At 40.5% G+C, this 19,026-nt stretch overlaps 1 protein-coding gene across 8 annotated transcripts in view; it reads right to left on the bottom strand.

Annotated features, from left to right (window-relative positions):
* Positions 1–1,019: 1,019 nt before the first annotated feature.
* camta1a (calmodulin binding transcription activator 1a) overlaps positions 1,020–19,026 on the bottom strand; it is a 380,235-nt gene continuing 362,228 nt past the window's right edge. For 4 of the 8 annotated variants that reach the window (XM_027170434.2, XM_047807182.1, XM_047807180.1 and 1 more), the window contains 13 exons: positions 16,959–17,134; positions 16,674–16,870; positions 15,861–15,939; positions 15,406–15,745; positions 14,619–15,121; positions 13,261–13,439; positions 10,214–10,451; positions 9,557–9,628; positions 9,391–9,411; positions 9,080–9,279; positions 8,213–8,287; positions 6,564–6,594; positions 1,020–5,349 (listed from right to left, as the gene is read on the bottom strand). In XM_027170434.2, coding sequence (XP_027026235.2) covers positions 5,317–5,349; positions 6,564–6,594; positions 8,213–8,287; positions 9,080–9,279; positions 9,391–9,411; positions 9,557–9,628; positions 10,214–10,451; positions 13,261–13,439; positions 14,619–15,121; positions 15,406–15,745; positions 15,861–15,939; positions 16,674–16,870; positions 16,959–17,134 — 2,144 coding nt within the window. In that variant the 3' untranslated portion in view covers positions 1,020–5,316. The remainder of the gene's footprint in view (positions 5,350–6,563; positions 6,595–8,212; positions 8,288–9,079; positions 9,280–9,390; positions 9,412–9,556; positions 9,629–10,213; positions 10,452–13,260; positions 13,440–14,618; positions 15,122–15,405; positions 15,746–15,860; positions 15,940–16,673; positions 16,871–16,958; positions 17,135–19,026) is intronic. The other 4 variants (XM_047807176.1, XM_047807181.1, XM_047807177.1 and 1 more) reach the window with 3 other exon arrangements.

Genomic DNA, 19,026 nt, shown 5'->3' with positions numbered 1-19,026 from the left:
CTGACACTAGGAATTCCTTCCAAAAATGTTAGACAGACAATTTGCTTACAAAAAACAATTATAACATATAAACAATTACACATGTCGCTTGTTTGTGTTCTCAACATGAAATTGCTCTTCTAGCTTCAGTCCTACTGAAACTTTGAAACTTCCCACTGAAAGTTTTCATGAATATAACTTCTACCATGAAATATGGAGGCTTGACCGATAAAGGTGAAAACTAAGAAAGAAAGCTAATTTTAACAAATACACATCTAACTGGAAAACACAACTGTGAGACATAGATGGCTAGTTAGTCGACGGACTTTCAGTAACTTAGGTTTGTCTTACACTTACACTTACACTTACCCATTAATTCACAAGGTCCAGATATACAACATATCCCTTAACTATAGGCTGTAGTCACACTGATATGGATGTGTGTTTTATGTGCACTCAAATAAAGCAAAAACTGTAGTATTAATACTGTCCACCAGGGGAGACAAATAAACAATAAAACTGTACAAGTTTTACTAAACACCTTACAGACAAAATGTTCATCAGTTTTCTATCTCACTCAAATCTTAATTCTGATTATGTGCCGTATAGTCTGTAATATAACAGTGGGTGGGACTTTATAAAGCACATTTTCACAATAGTAAATTAAGCCAAAGTGAAATACAAAAAACAACCAATCAGTTGAGGCAGGATGATATATGTCTTTGTTTCTCCACGGATACTCATTTAAACACACAGTTTTTTTTTTCATTTTCTCCCTTTTTATTATTTTACAGCAGAAAGAATATAAAGCATTCAGAAAACATCTTTCATATTTTAAGGGCAATTCAAAACATTTTGCATGGCTTCAGCAGCTGAGTTCTCTCTCTATTTTTTTTTTTTAACATATCCATCATTTCAGTGACGGTTTAACATGCAGTTACAAAAATAAAACTTACATTAGGGGAAGGGAGAAAAGAAAGGGGAAAAAACATCTGTATTACACAAAGTTTTAAAAAGAAATGAAAGATTGAACAAATCGGGGTGGGGGTGGGGGGGACAAAGGCTACATAGCAAGGAAAGACAGCTAGAGAGGAGAGAAAAAGAGCTCTATCACTAGTTACACATGCAAAGTGTCAAGGCCCCAGTGGCCTAGAATAAAAGCAGGGCCGCTATTTTTCTGGGTTTTTGGGAATGATGAAAACGTGCAGGTCTGTAAAAGATGTCCTATAACTGCTGTCCATAAACTAGGCCTACTGAACACTAATCTCACACCAGCCTATCGGCATTTGCATAAGTGTAAGTTTGCATGTGTCCAATTGTTTTTTTTTTTGTTTGTTTTTGTTTGTTTTTTAATCTCCATAAGATTCGCAGGTCTCAACTTCATAAAACATGTTTATTGCTCTATGTCCACAAGTGGAAAGTTTTGTGAGACAGATTTCGGCTCGGTTACCTCGATGTGCCTTTTATTGAGGATGGGTGCAGAAAAGGAGGAAAGGTAGTTTCAATAATGAATAAAGAATAACACTAACACTAAGATAGATGCCTGTGAGCTGAACGTGAGACCATGTCTGGGCTGTGATGATCATCGGTAAGCATTTCAGGAGAACCTTACGCCCTGTGAGTCCATGGTCCATCTAACATCTATCAAGCACCCTACAGCTCGAAAGTTGAAATAAAAGGGGAAATCTTTTACATTAGAAATGAGGTCAATACTCTTATTTATTATTTATTACCTTGTACTTTTTTTTTCTTTCAAAATTCATACTCTATATCTATCAATGGCAGTGTTTCTGTCTGAAATGTAAGCACATACAGGACTGTAGCTCACACACCAACAATTATAGCTCCACTACCCTGGGATGCCTTTCTTCCTACTGTCGTTTTTGTGTTTTGTTGGGGCTTTTTTCAGGAACAGTACATACTTCTATGGTGCATAAAAACAAATCAGCTTTGTATGTTTCAATAAAAATGAACAGCATGGAATAATCAAAATCACAGTAAGTTGATCAGGACTCGGCTCTGGCTCATTTTCCCAGTAAGCAGCAGCTGATTCTCCAGTGACCTGCTCCACTTCCCCCTCCCCAGTTTTGGCACCCTGAGTAAAAATACAAAAAGTGAGGCTAACTTGTCACTAATGCTAGGAGATTCACTCTAGAGGTCGTGGTTATCCACTGCCTGCAAGTACAACGCACGTTCTGACCCGGTTTCGTATTTATATATGTATATATGTATATATAGGACACATCACTGTTATGTGCATGCGTAAAAGTGGCGTGAAGATATGAGCATCAACAGCTGATTTGTTGACGTGACTGAACGCAGTAAGAAACGAATTAAAACCTTGGTTGAGAAATGCGTGTGCCGCTCGAGTAAATGTGAATACTGATCAAACCTATACACTGAACGTCTCTCTTCTGCCCTCCGTTTCATTACCTCTGTACCCTCCAACCTTGTATGAGCTACTAAACCAGCATTGCTTTATAGAACATTATTTCTTCCTCAACTCTATCTGTCTAACAAATCTACAAAAATAAGCATGCTCTGGGTGTGCTTTAGTCACCCGGTTATCTATGTTTCCCATGCAAGCATAATAAGACCTTCTCATGTGGCTCCAGCAGTGCAATAGCAGACATCCTAAACTTCTTTCTTAATGAATGAATGAATGAATGAATGAATGAATGCAAGGCAATAGCCACTGGACTGTGTGTGCAATCCTGACTGGCAGTTCCAACAGGCTTGAAATACTAACTGAGCTTTCTGCAATACTGACAGAGCACACTGGAAGAAAACATTATCATACATAAAATAATCAGCATGACGGAATGTCACGTTTCCATTGTCCAAATATTCACTTCGTCCAGTTGTTACATTGCATGTTGAGTGAAATTTGCTGTGATTAGGCACTTTCCACACGAACACTCTGAACAGTTCACACATTAAAAAATATTAAAAAAAAAACAACAACAAACAAACCAAGAAACCAACAACAAATTTTACACAGTTGTAGAAAACAAACCTCAATATGGCACCACTTAAACAATGAATTTGAAATGAATGGAAAAGTAATAGACTCATGACCTTATTAAAAATCAATTTGTGTGCCATTATTCTCATTTTCAGCGTATTTGAAGTGCTGCCTGTTGACGGTTTGGACCCTAATTAAACGCTCAGGAAGTGATGCGCCTCCAAAACCACTAGAACAAGACATAAGCTACTTTACTGCCGAAATGTGCAAACAGCTGGCTCTTTTGTCAAAGCTCAACATCGGCCAAGCGTTTCTTCTCGTTATCCTGTTACATCGTTGTTATTAGCACCAAAATGTCCAGTCACGTCATGCAGGAAAGACTCGCCAGTCTTTAACTGTCACCGCTTTTTCCATCAGTGTTGCATGTTTAAATTGAAAAATGAGCAGCCTTTTAATATAATATAATATAATATAATATAATATAATATAATATAATATAATATAATATAATATAATATAACATGGTCGCGTTGTATACAGATGGTCGCAAACATTGATAAGATCGAAAATTTCTTTGTGTTTTGAATTTACAATATGAGAAACTATAGAAATGTTGAAGACTAAAAGTCTACTTATGAAATCCTCTCCTCTCTGTGGCACTTCTTGTATTCACTGGTCAGTGGGGATAAAGTGATGAAAGTTAATGTGCTCCCATTTCACTGCTTTGTCTTCTGCTCAGCGAGGATGAACCTATTATTTCTCATTAAACAGTCAGCATTCACTTTACTTGGCACCAGTGGAGAAAGAGTCTCTCGGTAGCCCGTGATGAAACAGATGTAAACGTAACCATTGTCGTCTAATGATAATGCGTGTTGTTTTCATCTACCTCATAAGTATGGTATTTTTCATATTTGCAGTAAGGTCATGCTTTAGCAAAATGTTCTTCTCAAGAACATTCAAAGTAAAATAAAATATTCTTATAGTGAAAGTTTTACAGAGCATAGCCACTAATGCTTTTTTTTTTAAATCATCTTTTTTTTTCTTTATCTTTGATTTTCATGCACGTAGCTCATCTTATCCCAGAGTATTTACAATATGTACAAACAATACAACCATACTTATTAGGCATTCAAACAAAACTATACAAATATTCAGATTTCGACTTCCTGTTTTGACCCCTTATAATGAATAAAATAAAATATTTCTAAAATACAGTCCTGTTCAGATAAATGTTCTTACTTCACATACCGTTCCGTCGACTTTCTTTATGTACAGAAACCTTTCAGTCGTCAAAAATATGGATTTTTCCAACAGTTGCTGAAAGGACTTGCTTAGGGACCCTTCAGAGAATCTCTAAGATATCAAGGCAATGTCTGTGCGCTTTCCTTTAAAGGCCTAAAGAGCCAATGGAGGTCATTTTTAAACAGAATAAGAGCATCGTCAGTGACTACTACTAACCAAAACTAGACAATATTTTTCTCCAAAAACATAATGAAAAGGTCCATAGCAAATCACCCAATAAGAATGTAATAATTTTCAGTACATTCACTGGGGGATAAAAATAAATTGATGCACACAGACATATTTTTTGTTCCCAGAGACATGGTGGTTTTATGTTTGCACTGATTTTGCACTGGCCCAATTCAACCACAGACTACTATAGGATTTAAAAGAATGAATAACATTCATTGAAAATGTTAGAGATTCTTTTTTTTTAGCCTCACCGCCACTTCAACATCCTGCTCTACCTTGTAACTAATATGATGGGCTCCTTACAATATAATTATATAAGAGAATTCTTCTTTCATATACTGGATGTAAATGATTTTTTTTTTCATATTTTTCATATGCCTCGCAATATTTCTACACGTTACATTTGTCATTTAAACAATGTACTACGATTCCAGCCAGGTCCTGCCAGGTTTCCGCATTGGTTCCATATTTTTTCCAGTCTTTCCACCTGTTCTTTCCATCTTCTCTCTGTGATTCTCTGAAGAGTCGCACTGCTCCAACATTCTGTCCTTTTTAATGCGCTTTAAAATAACAAACCAAATCCATGAAAAAGTGCAAAAAATGCCATGAAGCAAATGTTCTTCCTCCGATCACATCCTAGCTTTGAGTTTTATTTTTTTTTATTCCACTCTTAACGTCAGCTCTTTCTCTTATAAAAGAAAGACAGAAGGAAGATAGAGATATGAAAAATCGGTGTATAATAGCAGACGTCTGTGTAGTTCTGTTTAGAGTCATACTCTTCCTGCTTGAATTCTTTTTTTTCCCCTCTTGTAAAAGATCTGGTTGAAACAGAAAAAAAAAAACAGGTAAAGAAGTCTGGAGAGGGATGTCACATTGTGAGGGGGCTCTTCTGGATATTCTCATGTTCCCTGGCCTTTCTCAATTCTCTCACTCTGTAAAAAAAACAACAAAAAACAGACCTCAGGTTAACAGAGACAGGACAGAATGGAAAGTACAGCATTGTGATATGAGAGGAGACGTGTCAGTGGGACATGTCTAACACAGCAAAAAGTCCACAAAACTGGAAGTCTAAAACTGATGTATAAAGAAAGTTTTTATTAATAATAATAATAATAATAATAATAATAATAATAATAATAATAATAATAATAATAATAATAATAATAATAATAAAGTGACATATTCAGTTCAGGCAATCTTTGGGAGCTTGTCCCATTTTTCCAAGCTTCACCTTGCAAATTTCCTCTCAAACCTGATATATGGGACGTACTTAAAATAGTCTGCACACTTCATTGCATAGATCTAAAGTGAAAGTCCTCCTTTCCACCCGTCATTCATACCAAGATAAAGCTATCTGCTCTGATTTAAGCACACAGCCAATTCCCCTCGGGTCTCACAAATAAACTGCATAATTTACTCCAACACTATGGGCTCGGCACGGAACAGTTCTGCTGGTCTTGTTAATAGTGGGATGATCTTTCAAAATATATCGATCATAAGAAAGAGAGAGAGAAAGAGAGAGAGAGAGAGAGAGAGAGAGAGAGATAGAGAGAGAGAGAGAAATCCCACCGACACATATTGTAATAACACCTTATGAGTTGTTCATTAGCTAAATTACAGATGCTAGCCAGACAGCCAGCGTATCACAGAGGAAGACTTCATGCCCCTTGATAATGACACATCACTCTCAGCATGCCTGTCAGAAAGCAAGGCCCATAATCATCCCATCATGCAACACAGGTAACGATTGTACACTCTTCATCGCTCATTCTTCATACAACCTTTCATCATAGCAGCACAGAGAAGAATGCAGTCACATTTCTCAAGGGGAAATAAGAGGGTGCTTATTTAGTGTGGTGGTGACACCGTGGTTAGTGGATCTTATTCTAAGCCTCACGGTCCATCTGTGCTTCCAGTCGGCAGCTGTCATGCAAGCAGGCATCAAGCAACAGTGATGAAAAGAAAAGGTACAGAGGGAAAAAAGAGAAACTAGAGAAAAGAATGCCAAAGTGAGATATATTTAGATAAATCAGAGGAAAGTGTCAGTTGTGAGAGAGAAAGAAAACAGGAGTAGAGAGACTCGGAAAGTGAAAGAGAGAAAGAAAGAGAGGGGGAGGACGGACTAGGTTGCTGAGGCTGCACTCACCCGCTTGAACAGTCTATGGTCCATCAAGGGGCTTCGCATTAACAGCAAAACAACACCACACAGCTATTAGCACATATTATGTAATGTAGTATGAAGTACAGGGAAAGAGAAGGAACCGAATGGAGAGGAATAAGGAAGGATGGGTGGGCATTGTGAGGGGTTGCTGTACAATTGTGTCCAATCTTGTTTCATCAAATTCACACCATCTAAATCTTCTGTTAAATATGACTGTCCCTTGTTTCAATATGTTCCTCCATTTATAAAGTGCCAGATGATTGTAACACACTGTTATGGCACTAGTGGTAGGACTTGTGTCCTGTTTGTCAGTGATTCGTGTGGCTAGGGAGCTACACCTTGGCTGGTGAACACTGTAGATAATTCTTTCAATCTGCGTGTGTCAGGCACGCAGTGCAAATTCGTAGCTGATATAATTTAGGACAATTCCAAATACTTGTTTATGGATGGTTAATATAACAGACATACGATGCAGATGGTTCTATACAGTACAGTGAAAAAGTCTGCGTCACCTACTGTACAAGGAAAGTGTTTATAAGAGCTGAAAAGATTCCTGAAACATTTCTACATTTAAAAATACCACTAAGAGCAGAAAAATAAGCAATAAGCTAAACAAAGTCTTAATCGAAGTATTTGTAAGTCAATCATCTAGATATTTTTTGTATTTGTAGCATCAATTTATACAGATTTGTGAAAAAAATGCTTGGTATGTTTGACTGAGCATCTTGGAGAATCTGCCAGTTTTCTGGAGATTATCACACGTCCTGATTTTTTCACGCAAATCCAAGCAGCCAAGTTTTTTTTTACTAGAAAGTTACTAGAAAGTGGTGGGTTTCTTAATGTATTGCTTTCTTTACTAACACATGAACATTCTTCTGTAACAGTTAATTCTTTGTTGGAAAATTGATGATAATCTTATAATGTTAGAATATAAGACATGAAGTAATGGTTGTTCTCATTGGCTCACATTTAATTACAGTGGAATTCTTTTCCTTGTATATCCCAGCTTTTTTTGTTTGGAGGTTGGGGTCAAAGCACAGGATCAGCAATAGTTTGGAGCCCCTGGGGTGGGGAGGGCTGAAAGCCTTGCTCAGGGGCCCAGTAGTGGCAGCTTGGTGATTCTTCTGATCACCAAACCAAAGCCTTAACCATTTGAGCTACCTTATGTGCCATGCTTATAAGTGTGCAATTTTGGTTATTATTTACAGCTACTATGGTCACAATCTTGCTATTAGCTGCACTCAGAGAAATGTTGATGGATCAGCCTGTGTACAGAAATACAGGAGAAGGAAAGGTATGTAGATAGATCAGCTTTCATATGATGAAATTCAGTAGAAGTGTCAAAAAGGCATTTTAAAGCAACCTTATTTCTTGGTCAATACTGGTTGATGGTAGAATGTGGCCATAATGATTAAAAAGCAAATGTATCCCATCACTGCTTCTAATACTGCCTGGAATCTAGCCAAAATGCAAAATGAGTGTGTCGTGCTTATCAATAACACTATACAGATTGCAGAGTGGTTTATTTAGCATATTTCCTCATGTTAGTCCTCTTGAAATGATTTCTTGGCTGTGCCACTGATGTAGAGTGCAAGGTGCTGCCACCAGGGGACAGCATGGCAGTGGAAGATTACCTGTGGCGGCAGCGGCGGAGGTATCGCATGATCTTCCGGGCAGCCTGCTCCTGTCTCTTCGTAAGCAAACTACTTCTAAAACAAACAAAAAATACAATGACCAAAACAAAAACAGTAACCGTAACCCTTAAGGTAAAAAAATATATATTAGAATCACAAGATTCCAAAAGCAAGCAAATCTTATACTGCATCTGTACCTAGGTTCCTGAACCTAGTCCTGGTTTAATCCTTCTGCAGATTTTTAATGTTTACCACTGGTGCTTTCAACTGATTAGCTGATTAACATCCTTTCCTAACTTGAAGTGTGAGTGTTAGAGCAGGTAAAACATTAAAATGTGTAAGACCTTGGTACTCCAAGACAAAACCTGGGAAATTATGATAAGCAAATGGTTAGGTTTAGGTGTTAGGCTTAGTTATATACATTTGTAATTATTTCCTTTTCAGTCTAAGGTTTTGGGCAAACCAAGTTAACTCTTGACATTTGGCTTTGGATCACTTGTCAGTGCTTCTAGTGCATACATTAGTGGGATGGAAAAAAAAGAGTGCATGGAATTGGTGCAGATAAGAAAAGCCAAAGAAAGCATAAAGGAACAGTCTTGAAAGAGCACACCCATGCTCAGCTTCTGCCCACCTGCTTTGCCTAGCTGTATATTTCCAAACAAACTGGTCAAGCAAACTGTGCAGTCCATTTCTACAAATTTACAGTTAGACCTTTGCTAATTTTATTTGGGTAGCTTCCTAAAGCACATATTTGTACTATACTGTTAGTTTTCAACACAAAGTGATCCTCAGTCTTTCCAATTAGGTGCTGTTCTTCAAAGTCAGCTTAGTGTGTCAGGGACCTAAGCGAAAAATGAAAGTGTCTACCTGAGCTTGTGCTGCACCAGGGCTGAAGTGGCCGTGCGTCTGTGAGGCCGGAGCTGCCGGAACTCTCTGTAGCTGCGGTAGTATTGCTGGATCAGCACAGCTGCCCGTCGACTCTGCTGGAACTTTTTCTGCACATGGTAACTCCGAAACTTACTCTGGATAAGGATGGCAGCCTGCGTCATCTTCTTATAAAGTGCATACTGCCACAGAACAGAAGGATTACACAGTCAGTGTGGAGGACAGGGTGAAACCTTTCTCACAGATTATTTATAGTGATGTCTAGTGTTCTTCTGTATGGAGGAGTTTGTTACCTTCAATGCTATCCATGTTAGCTTAGAAAAAAAAAACAACAACAGAAAATTAGCCTGGGATTAGATATACTGTAGATGGACTTGAGGATATTTGTGATGATGTGATGAAGTTTTCTTGTAGGTTTGCATGTTTTTATGCGTGACAGTTAGCAGTGACATAGCTTACCTGTTTGTATTTTCTGTAACAGCGCTGAATGACAGCAGCTGCAACTTCCTGCTGCTCGCGCAGCGGCCGTTCCTGCAGGAGAGCAGAGCAGGAGATTAGAGCTGAGAATGGTCCATTGCCTGCAGGCAGAGACAGGCACTGTACCACTATGTGAGACAGGGAGAGAGATAGGGGAGAAGGGAGAAAATGGAGAGAGAGAGAGAGAGAGAGAGAGAGAGAGAGAGAGAGAGAGAGAGAGAGCAGCAGGAGGGAAGCAGGTGCAGTAGGCATAGGGTGAGGGTCGAGTTAACCACAATCCCACTGCTCTGTTTCAGCTGCCAGAACTGACTGAGCAGCATGTGTGTGTTTGTGCCAGGAGCCCATGTGTGCAATGGAAAATCATTACAAGCAACCACAGGAGCCAGCACACTTCATGTACATGGAGATACAGAGAGAGAAAGACAAAAAGATTGCAATGCATATTCATATGCTCCTATAAGCCAGGCCATGCGCTGCTTAGGCGACCTTTCCATGCTGAAGTCACAGGGACATGAACCTGTTAAGAAAATGACTAACTAAAGAGCAGATATTGGATAAAAGGACGATGATGCAGGACTGCTTGTCAAAACCTCACCTATCAATTCCCAGCAGTGATATGTTACACAAATGGACGTGTACCTTGTACTTGCGGAAGGCGCTCTGTACCAGCCGAGCTGCCTCGTACAGCTCCCTCTGCTCCAGGTCGGTAAGGGTGAGCTGTGACAGCTCGCGCTCCATCTTGCTGTTGGAAGCATTCAGGAACTCAGTCCAGTTGGCCGGGGAGGGCAGGCCAGCCTTCTCAAATGGACTGTCAGACTGAGGGGAACCGTCTGGACTCAGACCCGGGTTGGGGGTAAGAGGTTCACTATACAGAGACCTACACACCCACACACACAGGCATAGATTAATGGATTTTTATTTCACATTGTTTGTCATAAATTATGTCCCACAGTTTACAGTTTCAGTTGTGTAACTACATTTAAACAACATCTATCATAAAAGTGACATTTCCTGGAAGCACTTATTGGAGTTCCTCCTTTTCTGTGGTTGAATTTCAAATTGAGTTCTTCTCCCTTCTGGTCCAGCAGGACGGTTTTATTCCAGAACTAACGAACTTTTCCTGTGTGCTCATTTCCTTATTTTTATTTCATTCCCCTCTTGTAGAGGAAGCAGAGGAAGCAAAATAAAGACATTGATAACTGATTCAAAAGATTTCATGGATTTGGTGAAATTTGTACCACCAAGGAGATTTTAGTACTGATTTATGATATTCACCAGTGACTCGGGGGCAAACACAATTTGTATTGTATATTAAAGTAATTAAAATCATTACATTATAATTTATTCATCCATGTTGGAGATTTAATTGGCATATTGACATAACTGAGGTTTCATTAGCATATGACCAATTCCTAGACTAACTGGTAGCAAAGCATCTTATACAAGAACTAAAATGGCCGCACCCTAACAATTGCTGTGACTGTATGACCTGCAAGGAAAAGGAAAGACGAGCTCCACTGTGGTCCAATCAAAGGAAAAACTGTAGCTAACATAGTAAAGTGCAGAGTTCAGTAGAGCACAGCACAGTTGCTTTAAATAAAGGAGACAAACCTTTATGCTAACAGTGCTAACAGCACTAGCAGTGCTTATGGCAGCATGCATGTGGAGTGTGTCAGAGTGGAAACGTTTTCGTCACAATGTGAGGAAGGCTTTCAGGAGATCAAACATCAATAAGGCAGCAGGTCCAGACGGTATCTCAGGTTGGGTTCTTTGACCCTGCTCTGTCCAGTTAGCACTTGTGTTCAGTCACATAATCAACCTCTGCCTGGCACAAGAAGTAATTCCCACATGCTTTAAACAGTCCATTATTGTTCCTGTCCCGTAGAAAACCCTAGCTCGCCTGCCTCAGTGATTACTGCACCGTAGCCCTGACCTCAGTTGTGATGAAGTGCTCTGAAAGGCTGGACAGAGTGTCTTCATTGCCTGACACCCTGAACACAGTTCAAATGTCAATTTTATCGTTCAACTGATGAGTCCATCACACACCTCCTACACATAGCTCTGAGCCATCTGGACACCAGGAAGCAAAATTATGTTAAAATGTTCTATGCTGATTAAAGATCAGAATTTAACACTATTATTCCATCCAAACTTACAACCAAGTAACATAGGTCAGTAACTTAGCCTAGTAACGTAGGTCAGTGGATTTCCAGCTCCATGACAGGAAAAAATACAAGAAGTACAGTTGTAAAAATGAGTCACCACCAAATCAGGTGCCTACTGTATGTGTTTTATTGCATTTAAACTAGTAAGTGGGAAAACTAGGAACTGTTACATGCTTTCATGGATGCTCCATATCAGTAGAGTGACATCAATTCAAATTCAATTTGAACTTTGTGCTGGCTTTCGGGACGTGTGAGACGGCCTAGAGCCACTGTAACAACAAGGCCTGTGTGCACTTCCTCATGTACGGTAGATGATTTGCAGCTATGCTGACAGTATCAGCATCAAGTGACGAGACACACAGCTGAACAGTGACAGAAATATGAGCAATGACCCTGAGATGGTAGTCCAATGTTTCTTTCCTTTAAGGCATGCCCTTAGGAGTTCTCACCAAAGTTCAATGTCAGCATATAAATGTCCTCATAATAAAAGCTGTACAGGGAGTGCTGTAACATTTTTAGGAACTCCTAAAGGGGTCACATGTATTTAAACTGCAGAGTGAAACACAATGGTGTTTATAATCAACCTTCTTGAAATAGGTAGATGCACGCCTTCGGTTTTGGGCGGCTTCCTGCATACCAGGCTGCTGCAATCAGACAACAGATGCACTGTCTCACAGCATGCCTGTCTAGAGGTTAGTGAATTCTCAGAGAGGAGTTTCACAACATTTGGAAATCCAGACAGTTACCCCAAAGTTCAGTGTGATTCATGAACCGGATGGATGAAGACAGACATTCAAAACCAGGATGTGCTCCTAATAAACTGGGGAAATTGAAGAACGTAAACCTTTCCATCTTTGTTATTGTTAGTGATGACAATGCACCGTATAAAACAATCTGTGTGCAACAACCGGCATTGTTCTTTATAGCCCCATTCTGGCCAAACAGACCGACAGTGTTAAAGCAGCAGAAGTAAGACAAAAGTGTGCGACAAGAAGACAATGTTGCAGTAAAGGAAAGTTAAAAATTGCATCTGGGTCACTTGCATTGATGAGAATGACAAAACAGGAGTTGCTATACACATTGGATCATGAGGTGTCAAATTTACTATTAATACTATCAGTACTTGGCAAGGAATCCAGTAGGAACAAGTAGGTTTCAGGAGAAAAATGCACTGGTGGTCCTGTGTATAGTGAACATGCATTGCATATGTTGTTAATAGAAATCCATTAATAATTTGGTCGAAATGAGCATTGAGGCTTATACAAATAATAAAATAACAATTTTGCATGTTGGAGTTGTTAACCTGTGCATTGCTTATGTAAATTAAGTGTAACGTTAATATTTGTAAGAGAACCATACCTTTGGGTACATAAATACAAAAAGCAAATTCAAACATAAAATAAAGTTATGACATTTTTATGTGATTAAATCGACCTATTTATATATCAGACTCCATTATTTAGATTCGTTTATTGTGATAAGACCTGTGATGAACCCATTTTTTCTCCAAAGACTTCTCACCTCAGATGGATGATGCTGGGCAGCTGCTCCACATCTCCCAGGTAAGTAGCTAGCCAGCTCATCGTGCTGCTCAGGCCACTGCTGTCCAGAGGAACAGACTCCACAGCTGAGAAGTTCTCCCTCTTAATGCGCTCTGGCGTCGCTTCGATTATGTGCTCCGCCAAGGTCATCATGTTTGCCTGGCATCAGCAAACAAACACACAGATGAACTGTAGAATCCATGAGACTAAATACCACTTTAATGGACTTTTACTTTTCATGTCACATGATATAATTGTATAAAGAAGTGGTTTAACATTTCCAGGCCATCTACTGGCAGTGAAATGAATTGCAGTTGCAATAAACACTGCAATACTGACAAAAATTTTCCATTCCTTGAATCTACCCCACCCTCTCTGTTGAAACAACTTCATGTGCTGCCTTTTAAGAGTAAAACAGCAGAGCCGAACAGCTGTTTCCGCAGGGGTGATGAAAAATTGCAAACAAAAGATTCAAATGAAGAAAAATCACCATTTTATGCCAATATACTGAAACGACAGTTTTTTAAAATATCTGACTATTAAAGGCCTATTTGCATTTAGAATGACAAATTCTTGCTCTAAAATAAAAGTCTTGGACCATTCACTTAAAATATCCATGTATGAAACTGAATGAGATATTATTTGATTTATTTATTTGTCTAGAAACCTACAGCAGTGTTTCCCAATAAGCAGTGGTAAAGTAGAATTCCTGTGAATAGCTAATGTTAATGATCCAAAGAATCATCGATGAGGCTTTTTTTATGAGAGTTACACCATGTGCTCGTAACACACATTTTAATTAGTACAGATCACTTTGTGCGTTGCTGTGGTGGCGGCTTTCGGTAATGAATAACCTTTGTAAAATAACAAAGTAACACCCATTCACGCATGCGAAAATGTGTCACTGCCACTGCTGCTTTTAGGAATTAATAACCTTTGAAAAATAACACACACTCACACATACACAAACTAACACATAGCCACACACTCCTAAATCAATGTAACTCTAGTGCCACCACTGTGTTTGCTCTACACGACTGCCCTTATTCCCTCCTCCTTTCTCCAGCTCCGAGTGACAGAGATGAATGGAATTGGAGGAGCTCTTGGCCCTGAGGGTAGATCAATCGCTGGAGTTTATTATGTGGTGATACAGGTCTGAGGCAGTATGCAAGGCCAGACTGACTGCTCTCTAATGCTGCCTTAGGCACATTAACACGATGGATGGGCAATCTATTGACTTAGTTTTCTTAGCGTGAGGCTTTATTTAGATAAAATCATATACATCCCTAGAGTTGTGGAACAGACAAGTGTGAAGAGCAACCACAAATCCTCATTTACCTGCAAGTCTTCCATGTGTGAAAGACAGTCCTGGTTCTCCAAGTCCTCTTTATAGGTAAGCAGCTCGGTGTCTACCATCTCTCTGTCCGTCATGGTCATCATGCTAAGGTTCTCTCCTCGCTGACGCAGCCTGGTTGCTAGCTTCTCCTTCCCTATGCTGCTTCCTCCACCTCCTCCTGATACTTTTCTGTACACCTCCCTGGAGCTCCACTTATGTCCCCCTGTGCGAAAGGAGCTCAGTTTCGCCTGTGAGATGCCACTGGTTTTGGTGCCTTCAGCAGTTGAGTTTTGATCAGCACTGGGCGTATCTGAAGGGAGTGTGTTTGGGCTGGGGGAGAGCTTGTGGAGCTGCTGGTGCTCTAGGCTCAAGGGAACCGAGACAGCTTTATTCGGCCGCGTCTGGGCCACTTCTGGGTTCGGTTTGTGTTTCTTAGCTGCAGGGAGATCCCGTTGACACTCACTGCTGTAGTAGCTGGAGGGCTCAGATCTGGGGCGTCTTAAATCTAGACATGAAACGAAAGCAGAGGAAAAAACAAAGTGAACTCCGTCAGGAGTGGATCATCTTTCAATTAAATTTGCTCTCTGATCTCTGCGGTGCTATTAGAGCTAATCCCAGGAAATGGGCTGTTAAAATTAGATTGTGCTACAAGTACCGTTCACCAAAGTGCTGCAATAATACACTAGCCACTGTTCTGTTGTCAGGACCTTCTTAGAATGGATCCTGTTTAACACACCTAAAGCTTGTTGTGTTTTCTGTGGATATCTGTGGGTCATTTTCTGCGCTCACCAGAAGTGATGTTGCTGGAGGGATTGGTGGTAGCAGTGACGGGTGGAATGCCCTTGTGGCTGCTGGGGGCCACCATGCCGTCATTGGTCCAGCTGACAATCCAGCTGTCAGAGGAGGGAGCATCAGGATTAGAAGAAAAGGTCATGTGGGTGGAGGGAGGCTGCTGCTGCTGCTCCTCTCTCTGAAGCTGCTCCAGACACTCAGCCAGTTTGGTGTGTCCTCGTGAGCGGGCGATGGAAAGAGGCAGGCGGCCCAGAGAGTCTGGGATTGTCAGAGCTCTGCGGTCCCATTTGTACAGTACCACTGCAGCTTCGAGGTGACCCAGAGCACAGGCCCACATCTACAGACAGGGTGCAGGGAATGATACAGACATCAGGGAGATCATAAAAACCTAAAATGTCATCCATGTTATAAAAATTCAGTACTTGGTATAAGAACCAGATAATTTTTTTTACCAATGGTGTACAAGAGAAGTGGTCAACGTTAAGTGGGTCCACCTCAAGCTCCAGATCAATGCTGTCTGCATGCTTAGCACTAGACAAAAAAAAAAATTCAGTTATTTAAATGAAAGAAAAGAAAGGAGGTTCATTCATCTTCATTAAGTGCTTAATATTGGACATGTTCATGGTGGATCCTATTCTGGGAACACTGCATGGATGAGATGCCGGTCCACTGACAGGCACCATAAATACTCATTCACACTAGAGACAATGTAGCATATCTAACCTATCTAACATACTGGCATGTTTTTGGGAGGTAAGAGGATAGCAGTCATCAGAAAACCCTGAGGAAATCAAATCTGAGAACATTTGGAACTCCAAACCGACAGCAATTGAAACAGCGTGCTGCAACTACCACTGACTTACCCTGTTCTGCAATCATTCCTATTGTCTGTGTAATATGTATAAGATGTATAAGGAAACCTACATATTTTATTATATTATTATGAATAAAGAGAGCCAATAGTCAATAGACTGCCAAAATTGCTTGAAATTTTACTATTACAAAAAGGAAATTCATTTTGTTAGTTTGCTCTGTTACATGCTGACATTTTTGCTGACATATAACTACAGTATAAGCCCTAGACATAAAGAGAGTAAAAATTAAGATAAGTCCATCCATATGTTCATCAATCAATTAGAACTAGTTACGAGCAAGACTAAATACACAGTAAATACACACACACACACACACACACACACACAAACACACACTATTCCCTTCCCGACACACTCAAACTTGTTCCCCAGTTGTGGGACATGAGTCACCGCCACTTGATGAGAGTTTTGATGAGGGTGGCGTAGCCTTGTCCAGCAGCAAGGTGCAGCAGGGTCATTCCCCGGAAGGTTTTAGAGTGGATGAGGTGTTTGGGTTTGGCCCAGCATGCGCGGTTCATCATCTTCTCACACACAACCACCACACGGCTCTCAAACGAGCTGCCCGCCTGTCCCTGGCCTGACAGACACTGTGGACATAAGGCACGTACAGTTTAGAGCTGACTCTTAAGAAAGCATCTGATTGATTAAAGCCCAATTGTTCATCAGTGACAGTACTTGCGACTGGCTGCTACTGCTGTTGCCTCCATTTCCACCTCCCCCTGCTCCTCCTCCAGCTCCTGCTCCTCCAGCTGCTCCATTGCTTTGCTGCTGCTGCTGCTGACCGGCCATCTCAGCCATCCGGCGCTCCATTTGCTCCAGCCGCTCCAGAATGGACATTCTGAACTGGTTATCTACAAGGCAACAACGTTCATGTTCAACAACTGCACTGACAGGGAGAAAAAAATCTTCAACACTTCATCAATCTCGTAAATGGGCTCACTGGATTTTAGAAAGACAACACAATAATACTGTACCAGGAGCTGATGACCACAGAGTGCAGCCATTATAGTAAACCACAAAGGTTAAAGGCAGAATAACCATTTCAATTGACACAAAGAATAAAACGAGCCCCTAAAACTGTGCACCAAATGCATGTGGTTTACAGCCGATATATACTACTACATTAAGTACTAAAGTACTTACTGTACATTCTATAAAACAGCTATAGAATTCAAGTAGCAAAATGAAGTTAAGGCGACAGAAAATCTCGATTTCAATGTCTTGCTATTACCACCACTAACTGTTTCATTTAACGCTAGGCTCTTGTACATCCTGTGCCTTGTGTGAAAAAAACATGGTGGCTTGCAGTACCAATCTTATTTGCATGTCATCAGGATTCTGGAACATTAATGTGTTTGTTCATTCCATCATTTTCCATCACCACTTCTCTATTTTAGATCCGGGTTGAATTTCAAAGTGATTCCAAGAAGCACCTGGTGCATGCAAAGTCATTATTTACAGGCATCCTTGCCATTAAGAGACTAATCCTAATATGAATCATTTCTGGGTGGTGGGGGTGGGGGGTTTGAAACCCACATGGATGCTGGGAATAATTTAGAATTAAACTTGGCTTCCTGGAGCTATGAGACTCTACCACTACCTGCTGCACCACTGTGTCATTGTAACACATTTCTGCAATTAGCAAACTGAATAAAACATTTAAAATGAATATTAGTGAGCTCTAACACATTTTTCATTACCACACCATCTGCAACCGAATACAAAAAAGGCACCTATGGTAGAGTGCTGAATGTAGAACGTAGAATAATCTTATATTGCTGTAGATCTCCGTAATTCTGTGCACTGTATATAGGAAATCCTGATCAACTTCAGATGAGAGCAGAGCATTGTTCCAGACTGGCCTCTGTTCACAGCTATAGGTGCCACTTTATTAGCAATGGCAGATTGCAGGTAAAGCTGCCAGCTCAGAAGGGCAGTACAAGTGTCCAATGTTGGGCAGTAGTGTGCGTGATAAAACCTCCTAGCCTGTACAGACTGCTTTAACATCTCTCATCCTGCCAGGATCCCGTTTCTGTGGCAACCTGCTGCTGAGCGGTAACTAGGCGACGGGAGCATGCCTGCGCGTGGCTAGTGGCAGCGTTACCATCATTATGTCTGTGAATGAGTATAGCAGGGCGAACACAAAACACGAAAGAGACTATGTATGAAACTTCACACAAGGTTGAAACTTTACTTGGTTAGCTTTGTTTCAGTATCCAAGAAGCATGCCTGATTGCCTGGATACTGATGTGGCTTATGTGACTTATGTGAGGTCATGCTAGGCTTTACTGTTCAACACCACAGCAGCGCGCCTGATTGGGAAATTGCAATCACTTATGTTAAGCCCTGAATCAATCCCATAATGGAAATGGATTGCTATTCTGGGCACAAGCTGAGGCCATGGCTTTATGGAACTGTCCATTTACCATCTCAGGTGTTCAGACATGCCTGTGTCTGTGACTGTATCTGCATTCAAGCGCTGCTTACAGACAGGAAAATGAGCACTGTTGGGTGGGTGGGTGGACCCTTGACAGAAGCAGACGTTTATTTGTGTAAAACAATGACATCCATCATCAGGCTTTCAACAAGGCCGGGGGATGTGCAGGCAAAAAAAAAAAAACATGGCTTGCTAATACATCAGTTCGCATTCACATCCACTCCATCAAACTAGACGAACTCCATCTAGAGAACAAGATGTGGTCTCTGTGTTAAGGCATAGATTGCAAGACAGAGGCAGAGAAAC

The sequence above is a fragment of the Tachysurus fulvidraco genome, chromosome 23, assembly GCF_022655615.1.
Source record: "Tachysurus fulvidraco isolate hzauxx_2018 chromosome 23, HZAU_PFXX_2.0, whole genome shotgun sequence".
In the NCBI taxonomy this organism is placed as follows: domain Eukaryota; kingdom Metazoa; phylum Chordata; class Actinopteri; order Siluriformes; family Bagridae; genus Tachysurus; species Tachysurus fulvidraco.
Note: the sequence above shows the minus strand (reverse complement) of the source record. Positions and strands in the feature narration are given on the sequence as shown.